Source organism: Ctenopharyngodon idella, chromosome 16, assembly GCF_019924925.1.
Source record: "Ctenopharyngodon idella isolate HZGC_01 chromosome 16, HZGC01, whole genome shotgun sequence".
Lineage (NCBI taxonomy): Eukaryota > Metazoa > Chordata > Actinopteri > Cypriniformes > Xenocyprididae > Ctenopharyngodon > Ctenopharyngodon idella.
Genome location: NC_067235.1, coordinates 10,048,090 through 10,074,616, shown reverse-complemented (window position 1 = coordinate 10,074,616; position 26,527 = coordinate 10,048,090). Strand labels below are relative to the sequence as shown.

The 26,527-nt window shown below is 35.4% G+C and overlaps 1 protein-coding gene across 5 annotated transcripts in view; it reads left to right on the top strand.

Moving 5' to 3' along the window:
* trak1a (trafficking protein, kinesin binding 1a) overlaps nt 1–24,340 on the top strand; it is a 72,377-nt gene extending 48,037 nt beyond the window's left edge. For 4 of the 5 annotated variants that reach the window (XM_051865113.1, XM_051865110.1, XM_051865112.1 and 1 more), the window contains 14 exons: nt 2,056–2,132; nt 2,852–2,968; nt 3,476–3,576; nt 3,784–3,892; nt 6,903–6,981; nt 7,274–7,404; nt 9,430–9,504; nt 9,723–9,860; nt 10,722–10,798; nt 11,043–11,276; nt 12,869–13,200; nt 16,362–16,694; nt 19,670–19,772; nt 21,788–24,340. In XM_051865113.1, coding sequence (XP_051721073.1) covers nt 2,082–2,132; nt 2,852–2,968; nt 3,476–3,576; nt 3,784–3,892; nt 6,903–6,981; nt 7,274–7,404; nt 9,430–9,504; nt 9,723–9,860; nt 10,722–10,798; nt 11,043–11,276; nt 12,869–13,200; nt 16,362–16,694; nt 19,670–19,772; nt 21,788–22,553 — 2,646 coding nt within the window. In that variant the 5' untranslated portion in view covers nt 2,056–2,081 and the 3' untranslated portion in view covers nt 22,554–24,340. Of the gene's footprint in view, nt 1–2,055; nt 2,133–2,851; nt 2,969–3,475; nt 3,577–3,783; nt 3,893–6,902; nt 6,982–7,273; nt 7,405–9,429; nt 9,505–9,722; nt 9,861–10,721; nt 10,799–11,042; nt 11,277–12,868; nt 13,201–16,361; nt 16,695–19,669; nt 19,773–20,119; nt 20,209–21,787 lie in introns of all 5 variants that reach the window. The other variant, XM_051865114.1, reaches the window with a different exon arrangement.
* The last annotated feature ends 2,187 nt before the right edge of the window (nt 24,341–26,527 follow it).

Sequence of the window (26,527 nt, the reverse complement as noted above, 5' to 3'; positions counted from 1 at the left end):
GTATTTTATGCATTTAAAGCTTCTGTTAAGTGAGACAGATTTATTATGATTTTTACTTTTTACTTTTTTTTTTTGTGGTTGATCATTTATTAAATGCTCACCTTTTAGGACTTTGTTCTGTATTGATTTGTGACCAGGACAACAGTAGTTCACAAGTTATTATGAGAACAATATCACTCCAGCAACACCATTTAAGATGTATTGGGTGGGTTTGTTAGGATACGGCCCAATGGTAAACCTATCAGCCATTGTTGTAGTGTGACTCACAGTTCTAAGTTTAACCTACAGTATAATGAAAGCATGTGTAGTTCCTGAATAAATATTTTTAACCATGATCAAATAATAACACCGAAAATGTTCTGTATTATTATAGAGTTGATTGTTTCAGGAGAAGAAAAACAGTATGGAGCAGGTGTGTGTTTAAATGAGGGCTGCTACAGGAATGTTTCTGTGTGGTTTATGGCTGGGTGTTGCTGGCAGGTCAATATCTGGGTGTTGGATTCAGGTGCTGGTCTGTGCTCGTTCTGTACTGTGTGTGACGCAGATGGAAATGTCTGCTTTGCATTTAAATTTTTAGCACCACATTTAACTTAAAGAGCTTCTGTAGTTGTGCCGCTTTTGAACCGTTGGGAGCATTATCATTGTGATATGGCCTTCTCACCAGCAGTACAGCAAATATGTAAATGTAGTGTTCATTGTGCCAATGAAAGTGTTTCAGTGTATCATTGTTAAATTCCTTCTCCTATTACAGCTTAATATATTACAAATGACAAATATACTATAGATGAAGCCATTTTAGTTACATTCATCTAATAGTGTAAAAACTGTGGCCTTTTTTTCCTTCCTGACTAGCCAGCCAAAGTTTAGAGAGTTTAGAACTGTTTGTGAAAACAATGGAATGACTGATTAATTTTGCATTTTGTTTGTTTGTTTGTTTTTGGTGGTTCTAGTGGCACAGAAATTATACACTGCAGCTTTAAAATGTTTAATGTGTAGAAAAAATGGGAGTTCCATTATGTTTTACAGTTGTTTATATTGCTCAGTGTTATCTGTAAAATTGTTAAATTTATCTTTGGACTTGAAATAGATTGCATGATAAGATAAGATAAGATTTTTTTTATATATAGGTTGTAAGCATATTATATTGTGCTAATTATGCTTTGCTTCAAACAGACAGGCAGGGAAGATCTGCTGGATGTGACTACAATAAATCCACTGAGCTATTTATAAGCTGAAATATGCTGACCTGTTGATAATGAGAAAATATGATGGTGGTGGTTGCATTTTATCTCCTTTGGGAGAAGAGATCTATCTATTATAGCAAAGATTAGATTCTGGAAGAACAAAAGAATATATATAATGGACCTGTAAAAGAATATAAACATCTGTTTAATGTTATAGTCTCAGTGCATATTTATACACATCAATTTATAAATCATTATTTGATCATTTTGTATCACTTGGGATTTTGGAGTCAATGCAAAGGGAATCAGAATCATGTGTCATCCATTGTGTAAAAGAAGTGTGCTTAATTGTGTTGGATGTGCACTTGTAGTGTACTTCAAATCTTAAAAGTATATTTAGAAAACTGTACTTGCAGATAATATAATATTAATGAAATAAAAGGCCAATTAAGTGTACTTAGAGTATATTTCATGACTGACACAATTAAGTGCACTTTTAAAAACTGCACTTTGTAAAAATGTCAAATTAATATATTTACATTAAAGTATACTTTAAATAATGTATTAATATTTTGTTGAACTTTAAACAAGTGCACTTATATTGATGTGTTGTCTAACATACTAATACACACACTCAAAAAAATTATTGAAAGAAATTCAGGGTTCTATTATGATCCCGGACGAGCCCCCATTTTTAAAAAATATGCTCAAGTATACTTTTTCACAAGGGAGCAAGTAAAAAGCATGTAGCATACTGATGACATTACATATATCACATACGGATACTTTTGTGTTTTAAACACAATGTAGCTTTAACTTAGAAATGTTTACATTTTTCAGTTTGTCATTTTTCATTTCTCTGTTTCCATAGTTCTATGTGCTGATCGAGTGGGCCAGATGACTAAGACATATAATGACATAGATGCTGTGACACGTCTCCTGGAGGAGGTAAGCTGTGTGAAGTGGGAGGATGGGTCATAGCAGCCATTTAAAAATAAAATATAGAGTGAAGGGTTTTGTTTTGTTTTGTTTTGTTTTGTTTAGTTTTTTTTTTTAAAGCATGTCCCACATGTTGTGATGTAGCTCTTACAATGTACCATAATAGTTAATAATTACATAAGTATGATCCACAGTCTTGCATTCCTGCACTGGGTGATGTTTCCATAAGTTTTTGGGAGATTATAATTATGGTAGATGGCTAGATGTAATATCCGGGATATTATTATTTATTTAGGAATATTTTAATCCATTTACAGTGTATTCGGCTATTTCTGTAAAACATAATAATGATGTACCCAAGTCACTGACAGCCTCATGCTGAAGGTACAAATCATATTTACCGTTGCTCAGCAAAATTTTGTGGGTGAATTCCAGTAATTTCAATAGGAATTCACACAATCTGGAAATTCACAAGGGTGAAAAAGTTCCTCAGCGATTTCGCTCATATTCAAGTTGGTCACGCAAATCCAGTGGAAAGCTGCTTGGTTTAAAAGTGAGTTTTGTGTGAACTGTGATGCATATATCGCTATATCGCTATATATCATATATCGCTAAACTACTGACAATAGACAATGGACTTCTTTTGCCTGCAAAATTTTGCCTACATTTTGTTAATGTGACTGTGAATCAAACAGAAACTTATGACATCACTCTATATGTCATTTCAGAAAGAGCGGGATTTGGAGTTGGCAGCACGTATTGGCCAGTCTCTGCTGAAAAAGAACAAAACCCTCAGTGAGAGGAACACCTTCCTGGAAGAACAGGTGGAGCACATACGAGAAGAGGTAAGATGAGAAAAAGGAAAGTTGAAACAAGCCTGCTGGCTAATGTCAACTTTTTTTTGTTTATTTTGGCTGTTTGAAGATGACTGAACCTGTTTTAAATGAACATAACTATGAATTTAAAGCTTCATAACTATGAATTTAATGTGCTTTACCCCTCTGTCTGCTTGGTCCTATAATATCTTGTAGCCTCTATTAGGGTTTACCATACAAAAAAAAAAAATATTGACATGGGAAATTGTACCAATTAAAATTAGCAGTTTATTAGCAGAATACATTAATAAATGATAATTGACATTGAACATAAATAAAAACATGAATAAATAAAGACAGGAATAGTAGGAAACCATGCAGATACAATTTAAAAGTTAACATTTATATTTTAAGAAGAAATTAAAGTACCTGTTGAGAATGTGTTGACAGTCTATATATGTAGCTGGATGTTTGAGCTCCATTTGAGTCCACGGTTATTGTTGTGATCATACAGTGAGTTTGTATGTGTGCATGCAGGTGTCTCAGCTGCGTCATGATCTCTCAATGAAGGATGAACTTCTGCAGTTCTACACAAGTGCAGCTGAAGAGAGTGATGGAGAGTCTGCTTCTACCACACCGTGAGTCCATATATTAGACAACAGATTTACTTGATACTTGTGCCATGGGCAGGATTGATACCTCAAATTATGTGGATACTATTATTTTTCTATTTTGCCTGACAAATGTACACATCTAGCTAAATATGGAATTTTCAGTGAGGATATTTCTGTGTACTGAAGAAGGCACATCAGTCTGTAATTTTTTTTATTTTATTTTATTTGCAGTATTCGCAGAAATGACTCGTCTTTCACGCTCCCAACTTACCTCCCTCTGGATTCACTGCAGAAAAAACTCCAGGACTTGGAGGAAGAGAACATCGTCCTGCGATCAGAGGTAAGAGAGTGAGGCCTGACCTCACGTCCTTCCACTGCTCAATGAATGAATGAATGTTTTGTATTATATTATTCAAAACAGCCTCCAGTCAAACTTATCAGGGTTTCAGGCATATCACATTTCCAAGACAAACACAATATGTACCCAACTTCATTCTCGGATAAAGACATTTGAGCATTATCTGTGTGCTTTAGTAAAATAAGAACTGTAATACCTTTATAATAATCTCTATAATAAAATACACTTAGATGTGTGAGAAAGAAAAAGGAAAAGTACATATTTAATATATATTTAAATATACATTTAAAAGGAAAATAGTTCATGTTCTCTCATCTTTAAGTTAATATGTGGTCATAATAATTGTAGAATAATTATATAAAAATACAGCTTTGGATTATAGAATTAGAAATACAGGAAATTCACCAGCTCTTCTGACTTTTTATTGAGCTTTATCAGATTTTAGGGCTGGGTGGTATTTTGCTATTCCGTGTATAATATCTGCTCAGCTCAAGACTGTTTAAAGTTACTGACACGTTAGAACGATAACGATATGACTGACACACACCCCAAAGAGCATGCAGTCTCAAATTGAGTTCTCCTTTGCGACTTAAACAGTCAAATACACACAAAATGATGTCAAAACGCCCGTCTTGGTGAATATTCATGTGTAAACAGTCAGTTATGTCTTACGTGAATGTGAAGAGTTGAGAACGAAATTGGATGTGTAACAGGTTAAAGTGACAGCAGCCTATACCTGCTGATGTCTTTGTCCTTAATGTTAATCAAATAATAAACAACAGGGTTTTTTTAGTTTCAATTTTTAGATTCGATTTAAAAAAAAATTAGATTCAATTGATAGAATGCTACTGTAAAATAGAATACCTGAAAACATTAAAGCACTGTTTACTTCATTTGTATCTTTCTTATATTGTATTAGTCGTATTGTTTGTACTGTAATTTTGTAACAATCAGCTGAATCAGTTGGGTTACAAATGGGGTCAGATTTTACTGTGTGAGTAGTCAGGTGTTAAAATAATGAGACATAAAACATAGGTTAAAGTGGATAAGAATGGTGTATTTACAATATCACATAAGACTTTAAAACAACACAATAAAACTAGGAAAACAAAGGCTGTTAAAAGCATAGAGTTCAATGCACCATACCCTAAAACAGTTCATTAGAATCCTAATGTGTTGATAAGTCCCAATGTGAATGTCTACCAGTGTATATATAGTCCAATAAAGTGATAATCCAAAAGGCTTGAAGTTTGTGACTGAAAGGGAAAGTCCATAAGACTCCACCATAAAACTCCTCAATCCAGTATCAGTGATCACCATTGAAGTTGAAGTATGTAGTGACTGTCTGTTTGTTTGCCATGCTGCTCTCTTATATAGGTGTAGTTCCTATATAACCATACCTTCTTAAAGACACACACACACTTAAAATAAGAGGAATAAAATGTACTAAAAAACACTTAAACCAATTAAAACTCTATTATACATAAAATCATTGTAATAAATGTAGCAGTAAAACATGTCTTTTATGTGACAGTGTCACAATTTGCATCTTTGTTCTTATTTTTAATAACAAAGATAAAATAAAATACAAAATACATATAAAAAAAAAACCCATCATAATATATGTGACCTGTGCTGGCAAAACGAGTCGTAATGAGCAAAATTTCAAAAATGGGTTAGTTATTTTCAATCTTTATTAAAAAACCTTCAAAATGGTGTATGATTTGTTGGAATCTGACAAAAATGACTGAGCTACACCTGTTTGAAGTCGATGGAGTGAGCAAAGTCAATTTTGAGAAAAATCGAGTTAAAGTTTTCTGAAGGTTCCAAAGCAAAATCACCAAGCAACCATACCTTAAAATCCCTAAATATCAATAGGAAAATATATATATTCAGCTTTTTTTTTTTTTTTTTTTTCAAAATTTTACTTCAGTATTCCAATATTTTGAAATACTGTAATTCTGTGTATATGTGTGTATTGGGATCGCGCGCTGTCTGATTTTGTTTCGGATATGTCACTCAGCGCTAGTAAGATTGATTTGTTTAAATCAGCATGAGTTTGAAAATCACATTTCATTGGTTCAGACTCATGCCATCAAAAATTCGCTATGAAATTCACAAAGTTGGAATTCTGTGCTTTAAAACGATACCAAACTTGGACTGAGGAAGTTGCTGAGGGGAAGCGCGAGTGGTGATGCGAGCAGAGAAAAACGGCATTTTTCATGGACAAAGGAAAGGTACTCCTCTCAGAAAACATACAAATAAAGATACTTTTATATCTTTAATTGCTATTTGAAGCATCTGCATCACTAGATGAGGTATTAATTAACAAATTTTTGTGAAAACCTTTTTTTACTTGTTTTGCCTGTAGCTCAAAATTAACCTGTGCACATTCCGACTCATTTTGCCAGTATGGGTCACATATATCATTATCGTGAAATAAAATTTATTTAAAAGTAAATATAAAATTTTGGTCATATCACCTTTTATCACCCACCTAGTAGCTCTTTCTCACTGTATTGCCCCCCTCACTGTAACTGTAGATCTGCAGTGACATGTGTCCGGCATCTGACCCCAGCAGACAGATGGAATTCCATGCCTCACTGACTATGAAATCTACATCTACATCCACACCCACACAAGACCTATTCACACCCAAACATTTTAGAAAGTGAACCCAATTCTAAAGACATCACTGTATAACATTTCTCAGTGTATGTGAGCCCCGTAAAACTGGGCCATGACATGAAAACAAAAAGCTTGTGTAAACGGAGTTATATGGTAACTCTATTGCTTTTGCCTGTTTCTGTAAATATATATTCTACCTTGATTGTTTTGTTCTACAATATGGGCACTTAAGACACAACCTGTTCTTCTGACAAGTACCCTAAAACAAAGGAGCGACCATGTAAAATGATGCCTCCATTGTTTATTCAGATCATTCTTTATTGTGTGCTTGTGTGTGTGTGTGTGTGTGTGTGTGTGTTTACAGGCGAATCACTTGGAGACAGAGACCATCTCGTATGAAGAAAAAGAACAACAGCTTGTAAATGACTGTGTTAAAGAGCTCAGTGAGTAGATCCAGCTATTACACCATCAACGATCACATTCCCTCCCAGTGTAAACTGATACTACAACCCATCCTGTACTAGTTAAATTCATTTATGCTATTCATTACCTTATTGTTCCACTCTTGTAGCTTAGCAGTGCAGTTAAGAAAGTCATGGACTTCAGATACCAAGGGGTTAGTCAACTGTATAACGTGCCTTTAAAGGGGATTAGGGACTTTCCACGTTTTGTGTTTACCAAAGGTGTATTTGAATGTGGCGTCTTAGACATGAAGTGTATTTTTTTTCCCCTTAGGAGATGCTAACATACAGATCTCCACCATTGCGGAGGAGCTGGCTAAGAAAACAGAGGATGCCTCTCGCCAACAAGAGGAAATCACACACCTTCTCTCTCAGATCGTGGACCTGCAGAAAAAAGCCAAATCTGTGAGTTCTCCTCACTATATCCAGTAGACATGATTAATACATGGCTCTCTGAAATACTTGTTTCTGATTGGTCATTTATGGCATCCTGCAGAGACACCCTTTTTACATTTCCAGATTAGGAACACAGAAGTCAGCTATACAACATGGCAAATATACCCTTTTCAGCTTTTTTTTTTTTTTTTTTTTTCATTTTTCCCATAGGGATTTTAAAGTAGTTTTAGTTAAAGAGTTATAAGCCATGAACCAAGCCAGTCAGAGGTGAACACTACAAATTTTGATTTGAAGCGAAAAAGGTTTTGAAAATCGGACAAAAAGACAGAGGTACCAGACTGTGTATTTAACGGTTTGAGTGAGGGAAAGAACTACAATCCCATGAAGCACTGCGAACAGCATAATCAAATTAAAAACAATGGAGAAATATAAAACTGCTAATTTACAAATGTGATTATATGTAATATAATATATTTTATTGCAAAATATGTCAAGGAAAACGTGATTCATCAGACCAGGCCACCTTCTTCCATTGCTCCGTGGTCCAGTTCTGATGCTAACGTGCTCACTGTTGGAGCATGTTGGACAGGGGTCAGCATGGGCACCCCGACTGGTCTGCAGCTATGCAGCCCCATATGCAACAAACTGATGCACTGTGTATTCTGACACCTTTCTATCAGAACCAGCATTAACTTCTTGAGCAATTTGAGCTACAGTAGCTCGTCTGTTAGATCGGACTACACGGGCCAGCCTTCGCTCCCCACGTGCATCAGTGAGCCTTGGCCGCCCATGACCCTGTCGCCAGTTCACCATTGTTCCTTCTTTGGACCACTTTTGATAGATACTGACCACTGCAGACCAGGAACACCCCACAAGAGCTGCAGTTTTGGAGATGCTCTGACCCGGTCATCTAGCCATCACAATTTGGCCCTTGTCAAACTCATTCAAATCCTTACGTTTGACCATTTTTCCTGCTTCTAACACATCAACTTTGAGGACAAAATGTTCTCTTGTTGCCTAATATATCCCACCCACTAACAGGTGCTGTGATGAAGGGATAATCAGTGTTATTCACTTCACCTGTCAGTGGTCATAATGTTATGCCTGATCGGTGTATATATACAAACATTCAGTAGTTTGAGACCGTAGAGAGATCGACTGGATTATGTCATTCGCGGTCGTTTTTCGTACTATCGTTTTTCACAAGGAGTTCCGCTGTTAAACACAATTATTTTAAAAATATGCTGGAATAATGTGGACTATTGGCTTCAACAGAAGTAAATACCATGGACTAACAACCTCGTAGCTCACAGTAGGTCTGTCTTTAAAGGTTTATAAGTTACCATTCAAAATCAATTTCCTTGTGGAGAAAATGAATTGAGTTTTTACTTCCGGAATCCGACTGCTGCACTCTATAGAGATTCATAAAAAATATTATTTTTCTTCTTTACATAATTATAATAATGTTATAAATGTATGTAAAAAGGAAAAAAAAAAAAAAAAAATATATATATATATATATATATATATATATAATGTATGTATGCATATATATGCATGATTTACAATGTTAATTATTGCAGAAATATGTAATAAGCGTCCATGAACTATTAACCATATAATTGACTGTTTCCGTGGGAAATAATTTTCCTACAGTACGTAATAGTTCTAGTCAGAGACAGGCTTGTGTACAAATGAATTGGGAAAAATTACAATAAGCATGATGACAGTTGTAGCAATTAAACAATGTTAAGAGACAGTTTTTTTAATTAATTCATTGCCTGTTTATTAATAATAATAATAATAATAATACATTAATATATTAATGCCAAAATAATATTAATATTGTTTTAATATTATTTAATATAATGCTAATTTTATTTATTTATTTTTTTTAATTAACTGGAAAAGTTTTCTTTAGTGTAATTTAAGCTAAAATTGATCTTGTTTTCTATTTGGATCTCATTTCATTTAGCTAGTACTGTCAGTTATAAGAAGCACACTTATTCATGTGTAATGTTTGTTATTTTTCAGTATGCACTAGAAAATGAAGAGCTCACCCAGCATCTGGGAGCTGCTAAAGACGCCCAAAGAGCACTAACTGCAGAGGTAACATGCACACACACTTTCAAACATACCACATCTCTACCAGCATATTCACAAACGAATTAAACTAAAATGGCATCATTTAACAATTAATAATAAAAAAGTTGTGAATTATTTGATTTGAATTGAATCCATGATATATGACTGATTAAATGATTTTTACTGCTGTTTTACCTGCTTTAAGTCTCTTTATCTCAGTCTTCATCTATTTCTTTGTCTAGCTGAGGGAGCTGGAGGATAAGTATGCCGAGTGTATGGAGATGCTTCATGAAGCTCAGGAGGAACTGAAGAACTTCAGGAATAAAACGCTGCCTCTCAGTACACCGCGACGATTCCACTCACTCGGCCTGTTCCCCATGGTGAGAAACAGACAACAAGAAAAAAAGAACATAATTTGTTATTTTATTAAAATTTTATTTTTTTACTAATATATTATTATTATTTAATTATTTATTTATTATTCATTATTATTAATGTGTTGTATATTATAATGTTTTATCTTTGTATTATAGTTACATTTGTATTATAATTACTGTATTTTGTTTTTTATTGTAGTGATCATTTTATTTTATTTTATTATTATTTAATAAATAAATAAATAAAATTACATATGAAGTGTTGTGTTCAGAAAAGCATACTGCCATACTACTTTACTATACTATAGTATGCATTATGTATACAGTATGAAATGCAAAGTTTTGTATTTTTTTTTTGTAATTTTGTATTTTATTTATTTTAATACTGTATCTTGCAATGCAGTGCGCTCAACTTGACCTTCTGTTTCATGGGACGAATGAACCAAAGTAAAATGATTTAAGATTTTTAATATATCTTTTGTGACTGCTCAAGACATCTTTACAAAAAAATTAGATTTAAATACAAATAATCATTTTTATTTCCAAGATTATAAGACTAAGAATTAAACATGGAAATGAGATTGTGTGATATCACAGAAGCATATTACTTTTAAACCATTTATTACTGTACAGCATACTGTTTCACATAGTATTTTCACAAAATAGTAGTCCGTATACATTGTGTCCTACACAGTAAGCAGAACACTGAGTCTTTGTCTGACTACAAATAGGTGAACATTCTGCAGTTTAGCATGTTGTATAACAGCAATACTTTGATAAATAAATGCACAAATAATGATAAATGCATACACTAGCGCTTTTATTCACCTGGCTAATGGTGTGTTTGTGCTGTGTGTGTAACAGGACTCTTTAGCTGCTGAAATTGAAGGCACCATGAGGAAAGAGATTCAGATGTCTGATCCAGACGTAGAGGAACAAAGGTATGTTTGTGTGTCATTTCGTGTGTCCTGCCTATATGTCTCATATTCTGTATTTACATGCAGAGTCAAATTTAGAGGAATATAAAATATATATTTGTATATTTTTAAATACAAAGCATTTTATGTTTAAAATTATTTCGTGTAACATTTTCAGTTTCATCAGTTTGTAGTTTCAAATCCTCCAAGGATGACATTGTAATCCATCAAAGACTAAGAAAAGTGATTGCGTTAAATTTTTGTTCAGGTTGCACCCAAAACGTGTCTTCGAGACAGTGCGTAACATCAACCAGACGGTTCGGCAACGCTCCATGGGCCCATCCCCTATGAACATCCCAGGGTCCAATCAGACATCCTCTATGAACTCCAGGCGTTCTAGCTGTCTGAGCACACCCCGATCCAGCATGTACGGAGGGGACGGTGTTGAAATGGACAACCGCACTAACAGTATGCTGCTGGAAACCCAGTCATCTCAAGATGGGTAAGAGCAGCAAACATGATTTTCCATCATACCTTTTTGAGCAATATTATTACAGTATGATTAGCAATAAGAAACATGTTGTGCGTGTTTACTTAACTATAGTTTGGGGACAATTTGCATTTACTGTATGTGAAAAATAATCTTTTTATAATAATGTAGAATTTACTGCATCCTTGATAAATAAAAGTATTAATTTCTTTTTAAAAAAAACTTACTGACCCTTAAACTTTTGAACTGTTGTGTATATACAATACCAGTTAAAAGTTTGGAATAATTAAGATTTAATAATTGATGATAACTAAGCACCAGATCAGAATATTCAAATGATTTCTGAAGAATCATGTGACACTGAAGACTGAAGTAATAATGCTAAAAATTCAGCTTTGCCATCACAGGAATACATTATGTTTTAAAATATATAAAAATGTTTTATTATTTTATTATTATTATTATTATTATTATTGTATATTATATGTATATAATATTTCACAATTTTACTCTTTTTACTGTATTTAGTTGTTGTCATTTAAGTTACTTTTATGGTTTGGATTAGTCTTTGGGTAACTCTGTAGTAACTATAACTACTTTGTTATTATTGATTCATCTTTAAAAACACGAATAATTTAAATAACACTGTTAGATGTAATAGTAAATCTCAAAATAAATATCAATTTTCTTTATATTGTATGTTATAATATTGTGACGCCAAAATTCACTTAAATTTTGACATTAGTGTCACTTCAGTTTTCTATTTAAAAATAGTATCATTAAATAGTATCAAAATATCATTATTATTTTATATTATAAATATAATTTTGTCATTTATCGTACTGTTATAAATAATGCTATAACATTATTTGTAAGAATTTTGATATTTTTTTTATTGATTCTATTAATATTAAAACAATAGAAGTCGTTACATTTAGGTAAATAGGTAAATGTGTGTGTGGAAGTTTTTCATTACACTCTTAAAAATAAAGGTTCCTTATTGGCTTCTATGGTTCCATGAAGAACCTTTACCATCCATAGAACATTTCAACAAAAAGAGTTCTTTAGATTTATCAAAGAGATAGTTCACCCAAAAATGAAAATTCTGTCATCATTTACTCATTCTCAAGTTGTTCCAAACCTGTATAAATGTTTTTCTTCTGCTGAAAACAAAAGAAGATATTTTAAAGCATGTCAGTAACCAAACAGTTGATGAGCCCCATTGACTTCCATAGTATTTTTTTTTCCCATACTATGGAAGTCAGTGGGGCCCTGGGCCATTTTGGTTACCCATATTCTTCAAAATATATTCTTTTGTGTTCAGCAGAAGAAAGAAATTCATACCAGTTTGGACCAACTTGAGGGTGAGTAAATCATGACAGAATTATCATTTTTGGTTGAACTAACTCTTTCAAATATTCTTCACACTAAAAAAAAAAATGGTTCTTTTAAGAACTGTTCAGTGAAATGCTCTTAGGGGAACCTAAAATCATTTTTCTGTGGAAAAAAAATGCGAAACCCCTGTTTTGGAACCTTTATTTTTAAGAGTGTAGTTGACATTGGAACACATTGTATTGATTTTTTTCCTGTAATATTTGTTTCAGCTCTAATGACTCCAACAGAAAGCCTGGCACGCCTGGCACACCCGGCTCCCATGACCTGGAGGCGGCACTGCGTCGCCTTTCCCTTCGACGAGACAACTACCTTAGCGAGCGGCGTTTCTTTGAGGAGGAGAGAGAGCGTAAACTCAACGCCCTGGCAGAAGACAAAAGCGAATTGTACGAGGACAGAGATGTTTGTAGTGGCAGTGAAGACGGCGGTCCTCTTACTCCGGCAGACAGCATCATGTCTCTTGGCACCCTGCACTCGGTTTACTCCATCTACAGCGCCCGATCCTACCTGCCAGAGAAACTCCAGATTGTCAAGCCTCTGGAAGGTGACCGAGCCAAACCCAGGCCTTTCACCCTCTTACTGTTTGATGCTCTATGGGCGTTAATGCACCACAATGCTGAGGATCTGTCTACACAACACTCCTTCTTTTTCAGACACACACAGCCTCGCTGCTGGTTTGAAATATAGTCATTTATGGGAGTGGCAACCACATTCTACAACCGAATTAACTCCCGGAAAATTCAAGTAGTGACAACCGCATTTGGGTCATTCCTACAGTTTGGTGGATTTTATGTCCCCATGAAACAATACTGCATATTTTACATTTAAAATGTTAATGAACTTTAATGCCACATGTTTTTCCATGCATAGATGTACATAAATACATAATGGTTAGTACATAAGAATTAACTTGACAGGCAAATCCCCATGTCCCCAAACATGGTTTCTCAACTTCACTTTGAAATAAAGGTTACATATATATTTCTAAATTATCAATTTAAAAATTGTATATGCACTTACTTATTCTCATTGACATAAAATACAATTTATTGTTATACATATTTTTAAATGTGTAAACCCATTAAATGAGTTTATGTCCCTCAAACTCCAGTCCACCCTGTTACATCGGTGCTATTTACCCTTTAAAAGCTTAAGCGTATGCCCTAAATTACATGACTTGCTAGAAGTGACATAATTTCTTGGAGGGAAAGCATTCCAAGAAAAAAAATAAGAATCCATCATAAACTTTTCACTCTTTTCCTCATTTTTAGGTGATTTATCTAATAGCGTAAAACATAACATGTCCACTCTGTTGTCAATTTATACTTGATTTTTAATAGATTTTATATATCTTTTAAAATTCTTTCTAAATGTTAATCTTCTGCTTACATATTCTTTCTTAGCGAGTGATGGCCTTTATTAGCTTAAAACGTCCACCCTGTTATGGTCCACCCTGTTACACATTGCATTGCATTGTTATATTGTCATGTAACAGGGTGTACAAGTTCCATAGAATGTGAATGTAAATGTGAAACGTAAATACTTGGTCAGGGTTATTAGGTTATACCAGCCTGAGATTGACCCCAGTGTGCTTTTTATGATAGACAGATATTTTCTCCCTCTGACAAGACAAAAAAAATAATTGAATATTAAAAATATTTTGAACAAACCTGCCCAGTCCAAAATCCACCGAACTGTAGGAATGACACACTTACAAAAATTCTATGCTTTGTGCACGAAATCGAACTAAACAGCTAGTTGTTAATGATGTATTTAAACAGACATCTGCATGCGCAGTGCAAAAAAGAAAAGAAAAAAAACCCTGGGAAAGGAGATATGAACCTTGACCCATTTGTGTTGCCAGATCTTGTTAGAAAAACAAGAACAAGCACATTATAAGCCAAAATAAATCCAAATTCTTCAAATTGAAAATATGACCAATGATATTGCACCTTCCCAATTTAATAAATCCATAAATTTGATCGCTTTATGAGCCAAGCCCAAAAGCGCTTATAATAAGTGGACATGGCAACACTTGTAGAGCATAGCGAGTCTTTGTTCGCTGTAATATTACTTTGATACCAAGCACATGAAACACCAGAACATTGCAATGGTTACCGCAGTGTCAGTCATTGCAATTTCGGCAGCAAGTCGTGTTCCATACACACGGAACGATTAGGGGATTTGCTCCAGTATGTAAATGTGGTTGTCACTCCTGAACCTTTACAGTCTGTCAAGGCCTTAGACAAATCACACTTACCAGTATATAGAGAGTGAATAATGAGTCAGCAAACTGAAATTAGAAATTAGTAAGCATAAAACTACCCACAATGCACTTTATGATACATATTTTAAAAGGCTAATTTTAAAATGGTGTTGCTTATTTACAAAAAAAGCTAAAAACATACTTACCTCCTCAAAGTTGATTGTATATCTTTCCCTTCTAATTTTGGTGGGGCTTTTCAGTTTTACGCCAAGGTAAGGCGTGAGGTGATTGAATTCATTTAGTTGTATATAACAGAGCTACAAATGATTGTAGTTTGTCATGTTCTTTAATCACAGCATGATTACAGCTACCTTGGTGCTCTCATAATTACATCTCTAGCGCCCCCTGCTGGTTATAGCTAGTAGAGCTAAACAGTCTGACTTTGCCTGCCCAAAATTAAAGCCTAGGAATTACAGACTACTCTAAAGCATTTTATTGAATGATTAATCTGTTTTCTTCTGATTTGTTTAAAATATTTAAATATGTTTCAAAGGTACTAACAAGTAATCTGGCAGATTAGCTCTTGAGGAATGTTATTTGACTTGAGCCCCTGTTTCCCCCACTGTTTTCCCCATTGTTTACTCCTACTGTCTCTCTTGTCAGTTTTCAGTTTGGATGTTTGAATTATTTTTTTTCGTTTTCATACCTTTTTGTCTTTTAGTGTTTATGCCTCTCTAATAAACACAACGTTAATTTCCCCCTCCTTCTTTTTCTCTTTCTTTTCTTGCTTTAGTCGGTCCATAGCAGTTAGCATATCATGAAATGTAGCTCTTTGTAACCTTAAGAGCTATTTTCCAGTGCACATATAAAATTGAGAATAGAAATAGAATATGTAGTGTAACTTAATAAGAATAACTATAATCAGACTAACTATTTCAGAAAGCAACCCAATTAAAATGACTCAGCAATTCATATTTATGAAAGAATATACAATTATGATCATGATTGTTAAATATATATCTCCACATCTAATTGCCTCTAAATATATCCATTTTAAAATGTAATGGAACACAGACAGATGCTGCATTATAAAAAAATATATAGATCAGTTCTCAGCTTTGAAACCAATTGGTTTTCACTCTTAGAAACCTGGACTTATTTACCATTTAATCAGCTTTTACCTTATAGTGCAGAATCAGATTTATATATGACACATGCTCAATATTCGTCCAATATTACTTTCTTATTTTGATATACATTTCCGAGGTGAGCAGTCTCATGCAGTCTCGTTTCCCTTGGACTACAATGGATGCTAATTTTAGATCTGAAATTCTTTCCCTACATTCCACAGAGTCCAATCGCTATTATGTATCTCATGTCACACTTCATGAACTCCACCTTGCATTCATGTTCTCAGTGTGATCTCAATGTTCTGTGTGGTATGTGGCATTTGTTGCATTTTGTATCTGATCTGTGCTCTCGTTTCCTCCATTCCTCAGGTTCGGCCACTCTGCACGCATGGCAGCAGCTCGCGCAGCCACACCTGGGCGGCATCCTGGACGCACGGCCGGGCGTTGTGACCAAGGGCTTCCGACCGCTAGAGCTGGACCTGGAGGAGGTGTACCAATTCACTGACCTGGAGGAAGATGAGCCAGGACAGCATTCCCAATCCGGCATCTCCTCTTGCCTGGGTTCTCTGCCTTGCTCGCCTGCTTTGCGACGACCACGTGCCAACAATCCTGACAACCAGGAAGAACAGCTCAGAGAAAATGGAGGGACCCCTGGAGTGGGGCCAGACCGAATGGAGGCTGGAGTGGAAGAGGTCTCATCTGGTGAGGGACCCTCATAACCTCACTAACCCTCCGGACAGGCTTAGGGGTGTGGGATCATAAAGCCTCACTATAAAACAGACCGATGCCCCAGTGGAATAACCCATAAGCCCCAGTTGTATTGTGCCTATGAGGGTCTGTAGGATGAGCTGGTTCTCTCCTTGTTCAGCTGCAGGCACACATCCACTGCACACCAACCACTACCTCACCCCTGAAGACAGCTGCCATGTTCTTTTGAGTATAGTCAATTTTTTAACATTTTACTGTCACTCTGCCTGTCATCTCTCTGGCTCCTTGTGCTGAAAATGAGAAATCGGTCTATGGAAACTCTAGAACACACAAAGTATCAGTTGAAATACTTTTAAATATTAAAGTATCTGTGATAATTAAAGTACCACCAGCAGTACCACATTTTTACCAAACTTTATCGCCTGTATGCCAGGGGTTACCTTTCCGCCTGGGTCATATTTCACGCTAAATTCAAAAGTGATTTTTTTTTTTTTTTTTTTTCATTGTAACATATAGATTACAATAAAAAAATCCCTACCCCCATTATTATTACTACTGTAATGTGTCAACATTTGAGTTTGTAATGCTCATTGTTTAAAGAGTGATTCCCATTAGATTCTCATCCTGTCCAGACACTATTATTATTATTATTATTATTATTATTTTTATTATTAGTGCTGTCAAATCAATTAATCATGATTAATTGCATCTACCATAAAAGTTTGTAAATATATATATGTGTGTGTGTGTGTATGTGTATATATATATATATAATGTGTGTGTAGATATATCATCATGTGGACATCATGTGGGAGTGTGTGGGTATACAAATATATACTGTATACACATATTATTATATTATACACATATAATATATTTACAAACTTTTATGTTTTATTTTGATTAATCGATTTGACAGCACATTATTATTATTAGTCTTGTTTATTATTATTATTATTATTATTATTATTATTATTATTATTATTTAAAGTCAGTATAACATATACTGCCATGGTAAAATATAAATATTTTAATTTTAAATTACATTTTTATTATATAATATTAGTAGGTCTACTCTTAGATACTTATGAATAGGAGTATAATAAGTGATGATAAGTGTGTGCTTCTAGACTTGTTTCTCATTTTCTGCACTCGTTAAATTTCCGAAAAATCTTCTCAGCTAAATTTCTTTTCTTACCTGCATTACCAGAACGCTCCATCAGAGAGTTTAATTCCTGGTGGAGGGGAAACAACATTAATTTACTTACTTTCTCCACACACACACACACACACACACACGCGCGCGCAAGCCCACTTGTCTCCTGATAAACCTGTATGTGAGATTTAGGTTGGCTTCCACCCTGAGTGGGATGTTTAATATTAAACTGTACAACACATACACATCCCTGATGCATTTAGTGCACATCACACAGTCCCAACAGGAGCCCCAGCTAACATCCAGCTAGAGTTCTGAGTGTGTTTTAAAGGATCATGTTACAGAGTTCTATTAAAAACGGGGAAGTGTGAGTTGCAGTCATGTGAGTGAACAGACTCTTACGTCACTGGACAGAGGTCACATTGACACCACATGTACACAAACGCGCTCCACATGCTTTCAAAGTCAGGCTTGTCAGCCACACACATACACACACTCGACTTTCTCTTTCACACACACACACACACACACACACACACACACACACACACTGAAAGCCCCAATTTATCTGGAGAGTTATAGACAATGCTCACAAAATACTTAATTGTTTTGAGTAGGACAAACATAAATTTAACAAATTAGTTCAGTTACGTTAACTGTTATGAGTGTTTAGAACTTTCTTTTTATATTTTAAGTAAACTGAACTGTTTTATTGTTTTTAGTTTTATGAACTAATTTCTTTTAATTTAGACTAACTTAAGTTTAACTGAAACTGGGCTGGGATTTCTGTTTCCCAGCATGCTTTGCCCGTGGCACTCAAAAGGGAGAGTAAATGCTAAAATTAAGTGTTATATAATGTTTTTTTGTGCAAAATTAATGGATAAGGGAGATTTAGTAGTGATTCATGTTTTGTTATGCTAATTTAGAAGAGTTTCTGTTAATGTGGATTTTTGGAGAGTTACCATTATGGTGACAAGTGGTGCATGAGGCTTGGTTTGAGAGCAGGTAAGTTACATGTTTTAAAGTGTTACACCATGCTATTGTTAACATGTTAGCAAATTAGCAAGTTGGCATTTTTTTAATTTTCTTATTAGGGTTTACAGTGAAGTAAATAACTCATTTGATTTGTAAGACCTCAAAATAAAAAAGATAATTTACTAAATGTTTTATGTTAATTGCTATCAAAGTGTATGAGTTAGCTAAATCAGTACTTCAAGTTAAGAGCAATTATCATGCATGCGTACTACAAACGTAAAACTTGAGAGTTCTGCTTAATTAAAATTGGGAACATCATAACTCAAAAATTTGATGTAACTGATTACCTCAAATTTTTTGAGTTAGCCCAACTTATTTGGGTTTACAGCTGAAAGTCTGAAATGGACTGCAAATGATGTATGGAGGAGAAGATTTGCTTGGTTTTTGTTTTGTTTGGTTTTTTTCTTCTTTTGTTTCGTTTGGGGTGAACTATTCCTTTAATGACAATGAATGTTTCTTTCTGCAGAGAATTATTGAAAAATAATGCCAGCTGATAATAATTGGACTTCATTATTTGATCTTTCCTCTTTCCCACTGTTCTCTCCTGCTTTGTGAATCTATTTAAAACTGCATCAGGATGAATCATACCTCCACAAACTCATGATTTGTACGGAAATGTAACAATACAAATTCTGCTGTCACATTTTTGCAGTATACCACATTACATTGCATTAGGTCTTCTCAGATCCTGAAGCAGTTTTAATTTCCTCTGTGTTTATGTTAGTTTGTTTGTGGTGCTGTGTACTAATGTTTGTTTCTCCTCTTTTGCTCTCCCCAGTGCATTTTCCTGGTAAATGTATGTCTCACACCAGCTCCACGTACACTTTCACCACCTGCAGGATACTGCACCCTACAGATGAACTCACCAGAGTCACACCCAGGTAAATACAGTGTGGTCTTTTCATAATACCATCCTAACTATTGTTTCATGAATAATATCAGACACTTTTGACAAATACACTGCCATAAATATTAAATCAAAATCGAATTGTGAAATTTGTGTCAATACCCAACCCTAATTGCAACCCTTTGGTTTAGGGTACCAAAATTTGAGACTTTAAAATAAAGTTTAAATTTACTGAAATCATTCAGGTTTTCCAAGAAAAATTCAATATAAATCTAGCATACAAAATCTTCGACAGTGTAATCTGTATCTGAGGGTGCCTGACAAATAGCTTGTCTCTATAGCAGCCATACTGTACAGCTGTGTGATTGGCTTCTACTGCAGGTCATATGACGAGGATGATGAGGCGGCTCTCTATCATGTTGTTCTGGTGGCGGGCTTAAAGCAGAGTCACTGAGCAGCACCCCCTGGGGGTGAGGATGAATAGCATGACCTGCCTAGTCCTGATTAAAACTTGTGTCATGGGAGTATGCTATTCTCTAACCAAACACAAACCCCTTTAATGTCCTAACTGACCTGTAGGATGTTTCTCTCACTAACACCAGAACCTTTTTGTGGGACGCTATATGCAGTATGACGTGACTGATAATACAAACTGTGTATAAATCCATGGTTGAATCTGTGTGCGTACTGTAAATCAATGGTAAAGTACAGAGTGCATGAGAGGACAGAATGTTAACAGAGCCATGATATAAACTGTCTGCAACGTAACAATATATTAATATTCTGAGATTGGAGGTCAACAGGCTGTTAATCTATAATCAAAAGAATTTGCCTCCAAAATTATGGAGGCAATGCCATTGCATTCAGACATAATTTTGGAGGCAAATTCTTTTGATTATAGATTAACAGCCTGTTGACATCCAACCTCAGAATATTATTCTGAATAAATATTCTTAATAATTATAATATTAACCTAAATATTATAATTTTAATGGTGTTCCTATATGGAGCAAGACACTATTAACGCCAAGTTCATGGGTTCGATTTTCAGGGAATGCAAGAACTGATAAAAATGTATACTTTGAAACTAATTGAAGTTGTTTTGGATAAGAGTATTTGCCAAAAATGATTCAATACACCTGTGGTTACCAATAAAAGTAAGTAAAGTTAGCTCTGAGACAAGGCATCATTTATTTGAAGATGGTTGGTTTAATATATTGTAAAGTCTTTTTATGCATTTAAATTCATATTGGGGCTGCACAATTATTTAAAATGAAACTAAAATGGCTTAGTGCAAAAATCAAATCGCAAAGGCTGTAATTTAATTAAACTATATATGCAGTGCATATTTCAAGGTGAAGCACGACACTGTTCTTACACATGAGCAGCTCATTATCCTCAGAACTGTTCGATTCACAGTAAATTCTGCTCACATCAAATCCTGCCCAAATCATGCAGCCCTAATTCATATAGTATTAAAGGGATAGTTCACCCAAAAATGAAAAAATTGTCATCATTTACTCGCGTTGTTCCAAACCTGTAAGAGTTTCTTTCTTCTGTTGAACACAAAAGAAGATATTTTGAAGAATGTTGGTAATCAGACAGTTGATGGTAGCCATTGACGTCCAAGAAATGTTTTTTTCCTACTATGGAAATCAATGGCTACTGTCAACTATTTGATTACCAACATTCTTTAAAATATCTTCTTTTGTGTTCAACAGAAGAAAGAAACTCATACAGGTTTGGAACAGTGTGAGGATGAGCAAATGATGACAGAATTTTCATTTTGGGGTGAACTATCCATTTAAGCGTGGCATTTAGTTTTATATTCACTTTATATTCTATACAAAAGAAAATCTAAACTCTCACAATCAAAACATCCTATCTGTTGTAAACACACTAACCAATTTTTTCTTGTGAGCAAAATGTTCCTGAATTGGCTTGAATATTTCAGTTTCTTTAATCATGTTCACAGAGTTACGATTGCACAGTTTGGCATGTTGCTTATATAGCCAGATAATGCAAACTAATGAAGTGTTTCTTTCTCAGTCTCTTGTCTGGTCCATCACTGGCCTCCTGCGTGATGTCCAACAGCAGTCTGCGCTCAACCCCTGTGTCCACCCCCTGCACGCCTCGTCGCCTCAGCCTGGCGGAGAGTTTCACCAACCTCCGCGACTCAACCAAGACCACCAGTACCTCTCTGGGCCTTGTGCGCCTCCTACAGGAGAGAGGTATATCTGCTGCTGTCTATAACCCTCTCAGTTGGGACCGGGCGGATCGAGCCCCTCCACCAGACCCCTACTCATCACACACTGCCAGCCCCTTACACTCCTGTCCGGACACGCTCCCTTCCACCCCTCCAAACTCCCCCAGCAAGTCCAAACCCGCCAGACCTGTGCTCCCTGTAGACTACAGCCCCTCAGACCCCCCCTACGAAACCTTTCTGGCTTCACGGCCAGCTAGCTCCATTCTAAAGGAAGTGCGGGAGGCGGACGAAAGGGCTCAAACAGATACGCAGTGTCAGACTGAAGTCAGTGTGCAGAACCTGAGACTTGTGGACAAGGTGAAGAAGTTTAGCATGGCTCCCAGAACATTGGCCCCAGGGATCGGAAGGCCAGGACCGCCATTCGGAGCCCACGCTGTTGTGACCTCCCCTATCGGGGGACTGCCAGTGCTGAACTCAGGGATGAGAAGAAACCGCAGTTACCCAGCTATGGTTGGGGCTAGTATGGCTATGAAGGGTCCAGGGCCTCCCAGTGAGGACCTGCTATTGGCCCATGGGCCACCCAGACAAACTAGCCTCAATGAAAAGTGAATGTTGCCTCTCTGTCGTCCCCTTTTGCCTTTTATTTGTTTAAATTTGCATTGATACAGTATATCATCCTTGCGACAACTCGAGTGCCTGTTATTAAGATGATATTTGTATAGATTATTTTGTTATAACAGTTGATATAACAACCTCTTTTTTGTCTATTTCTCTCCGCCTGACCAACATAAACAGTACAGTTCATTCAGCATTGTCACATAGCTTGGCATATTCCAAGCTTTTGTCATTGTGTGACAATTTGCACTTGCTAGCTGTGAGAAAACGTAGCATACAAACAGAGCAGAAAATTCATGCCCCAAAATGATTTCCAGTTGAAGCACTTTTTTGAATTTAAAAACTACTCTAGGATTTTTTTTTTTTTTTTTTTTTTTTTAACTAAATCTGGTCTTCCGGTGTGACATTTCAAGATTTGTTAGTTTTGTGATGCTAGCAAGAGCACTGATAGCACCTTAATGCTAATGGTAGCCCAGACATTGGTGATCAATGAAGTCTTGTCATTTCTTATTTATTATTTGGTCTGATTTGGCACTTTTTAAAGGCCATGCCATATTGCTTTTTATCAAGCCCCTATAGTGTGCCAAAAATTTGCTTTTACTAAGTACAAATACCTTCACAAAAGCCTTTTCCATCTAGTCCAGGCAACTGAATAACTGCAGCGTAATGTTTGTCTAAAATGGCTTATTAATGCATAATATAATGGTAATTACAGTGTAATAACACAGTTCAGTAATACGACTCTCAGTAGAGGGCGCTGTTGGCATGAATTGGTGATAATTTGCACATTAGCACATTAACTCTCTGCTCTGTACATCCTCAAAAGTCGACTGAACAGACTGAAGTACTGCAGAGAAAAAACGAGACCACGGGGCTGTGAAGGTGCTGCAGAAAGAAATTGCAGCAGGTTTGAACTTGAAACACAATCATGTTCATGTTAAGTCATCTTTTAATGTCCTTTTGTTGAAGACCAACATTAGTGTATGTGTGTGGATGTACATGGCGTGTGGAATTGCAGTATCGAAGACTTGATGAGAAAATTGCACAACACATTTCATTGGTTAAACCGAAGAAAAAAAAATACTGTACATCTGCTGTGGTTTTGGAACCTACTGACTGATATGTGTCGTATGTAAAGCAAGTGAAGTATGTATTGTGAGCTTTAAAGATTTCAAGGGTGCAATAGGAAGTAATTCATAGTGCCTGATTTTTTTTTTTTTTTTTTTTTTTTGACAGACTGTATCATAATGGCTCCACCTGCCACAGAATGCACTGGCATAAATACTGTAACTATGTGTGATGTATTGACTTAACAGTTATTTTTACCTGACAATGCAGATATTTGAAGGATATATTATATTTAATGTATTGTCGAGGAAGCACATACAGTTGAAACTGCATGAGTTGTTCTAAAGAAAAGGTCTTTTTCTTTTAGTTAAGGCAAATCAAATGTGTTAGGTGAAAATGTGTGCGTATGTGTGTGTGCACATTTAATCATAGCATGACCTTTATTGAATGTGTTTCAGAGGAATCTGCCATGACTGATCATTGATTTCAATGGTGTGTTTATTTCATCAGAAAGGACATTTGTATATTGTAAATGGTAAATATGCAAAGAATTTAAACATGCTAACTTTTTATATATAAAAAGCAAAAAACCTAAACTTGAGGGGGAAAAAAATAAGAAAATGGAAAAGCAGTGACAACTGGTGAAAAGAGGAGTTTTTGTTCATGAATTTTAGAAACTCCCCTTTGCAGGATCAATAAACCAGTTGTGATAATTTAGTGTCGGTTGTCTTATTTTGATGTTTTCAGGTCTTTGTTCAAGTATACGTCTATGAATATCCATTCTCAACATTCTTTAGAAACATGACATGCACTAGCCTTGTTGAGCACAAGAGGGAGTGTTTCCCCAACATTGAGCATTCAGAACAGCTCTACATTTGTGTTTGAAACACCAAATCAATTAAATTGTCCCTACCACCTGGATTCAGTAACACAGCTAATCCAGTTATAAATTCTGTTCCCTACAATCTACATATCAGCCCAGCAACTACATATCCATATTGTGTAGGCCAAACACTGAGCGTGTTTAAGTCCAAAATATGCCAGTTCACGTTTCTGAATTCGTCATTGTTTGATCTTGAGAAACAGAAACCCTTTAGGGCCCTTGTCTTGCAAATTTGCATAGAGTGAGTATATGCTTGTGACCAGACCACAGCTGACTGATCAACAGGCCACTTGGTGTTGAAGAACACTAGCTATTTACTAACAATGTGATGATATTCAGATGACATTCTCTAGCTGAAGAGGGTTTCCATAGAAACACTCTGCAAGTTATTGTGAACTCACAAATACAAGTTTGTTCTTGCAAGATTATGCTGAGTGGCCCAATATTTTTCTTCACAAACTTAAAATGTATACATTTTGATATTATGGAGCTGTACTGTACAGCTGTAGAAATGTGAAGTATTCATACATCCTTTATAGATATATTCATAGATATATTTGTATTTCAGACCTCTTAATCCAAACACCAAACCTAACCACTATTAAAGTGTAAAAACTTTAACAGGCAGATAAAAGTACGTTGATATTTTTTAGTTATAATATAAGTGGAATTTTAAGTCGTTAAACACTGAAACTGGTATACTGATCCACTCCGTGAAGGTGTACATTGAAACGCATACATGTCTCATTCATTTTCCCCATAGTGGAAGTATTTTTTTACAAACATAAATTTAGAAACCTTTAAGATAGACCTCCAATGATGGTATTCATTTTTTAACTTAATTTTTTTAATAATTGATTATAAGCAGAATTTCCTGTCAAAATCCATGATTATGCAAGAAAAAAAAAAAAAGCTCCACAAATCAGAGAATCATGGCGAGCAAATCTCACCAAAAAAGCACTGCAGCAACTGCCCACTCCCATGACTCTCATATGGGAGTGTGGGATTTGACTGTTATGGTCAAATATTACCTGCACCCAGATATCCCTGTTTATTTGTTAGAAAAAGTCAGCTGGATGATGCAAAATGTGTCATCTGGACCCGGCTGTCAAAAAGACTTTCGCTGACAAATAAACAGTGATATCTGCCGGTAACATGGAGAATGGAGTACTCGTTGTTCATTTACATCGACATTGTAACAATACAAAGCTGGTTGGAAATCGGCAAAGTTGTCCTTTAATTTGGGTCTTTTTGGGTCATTCACACAAAGCAATCATATGGCTTCAGAAAATATTTTGTCCTACAGCAAAAATAGCCTTGAGTTTATCTACTGCATAGTATGCTCCTAAACAATTATAAAAATTCTCAGAATATATATGCTTTATTTGTGCTTTATCTCTCTTTTTCATCAATACAATACAATACAACAACAATACAAATAAAATTTAAAAAATGATGATTCATTCTACAATTCAGAGTCTCATATTTTCTCAGGATATCTTTGTGGAACACTAGTGGGCGTTCCCTAGTCAATAGGGTATTCAAACCACGATGGGTGTTTTCAACCTTCTTCCCAGTTTGATCTAACCCACTGGTGGCTAGGTCTAGTCAAGTAAGGCATTTGAAAAAAGCCCATTGATTGGAAAATGCCCTTTTTGTTCTGCAAAGAAACCATACTTAATTTTCTGTGCAATTTTTCTTTAAAATCTGAACGCACACCCTACATTATTAAAATATTCACTGTTGATGAGTGAGAGAAATTAACAAGCATGGGTTGTGTTTTTGGCTGTTCAACTGCACACGTTTTGTTCAGTTTTCCTATTGGCTGAGAAGGAATTGGTTGATTATCCACAAAATTAAAATACCACCTGCGTCCTACAGTATATTACATGACTCTCTGGAATACTTTAGCGGACTGATATTTCATAAAGGTTTGTGAGAGATGTTGGCGGCTATTCCTTGTGTCAGGATTCTGTGAAATGTTCATAGACATTATGATGTCATTGTAGCACAACAA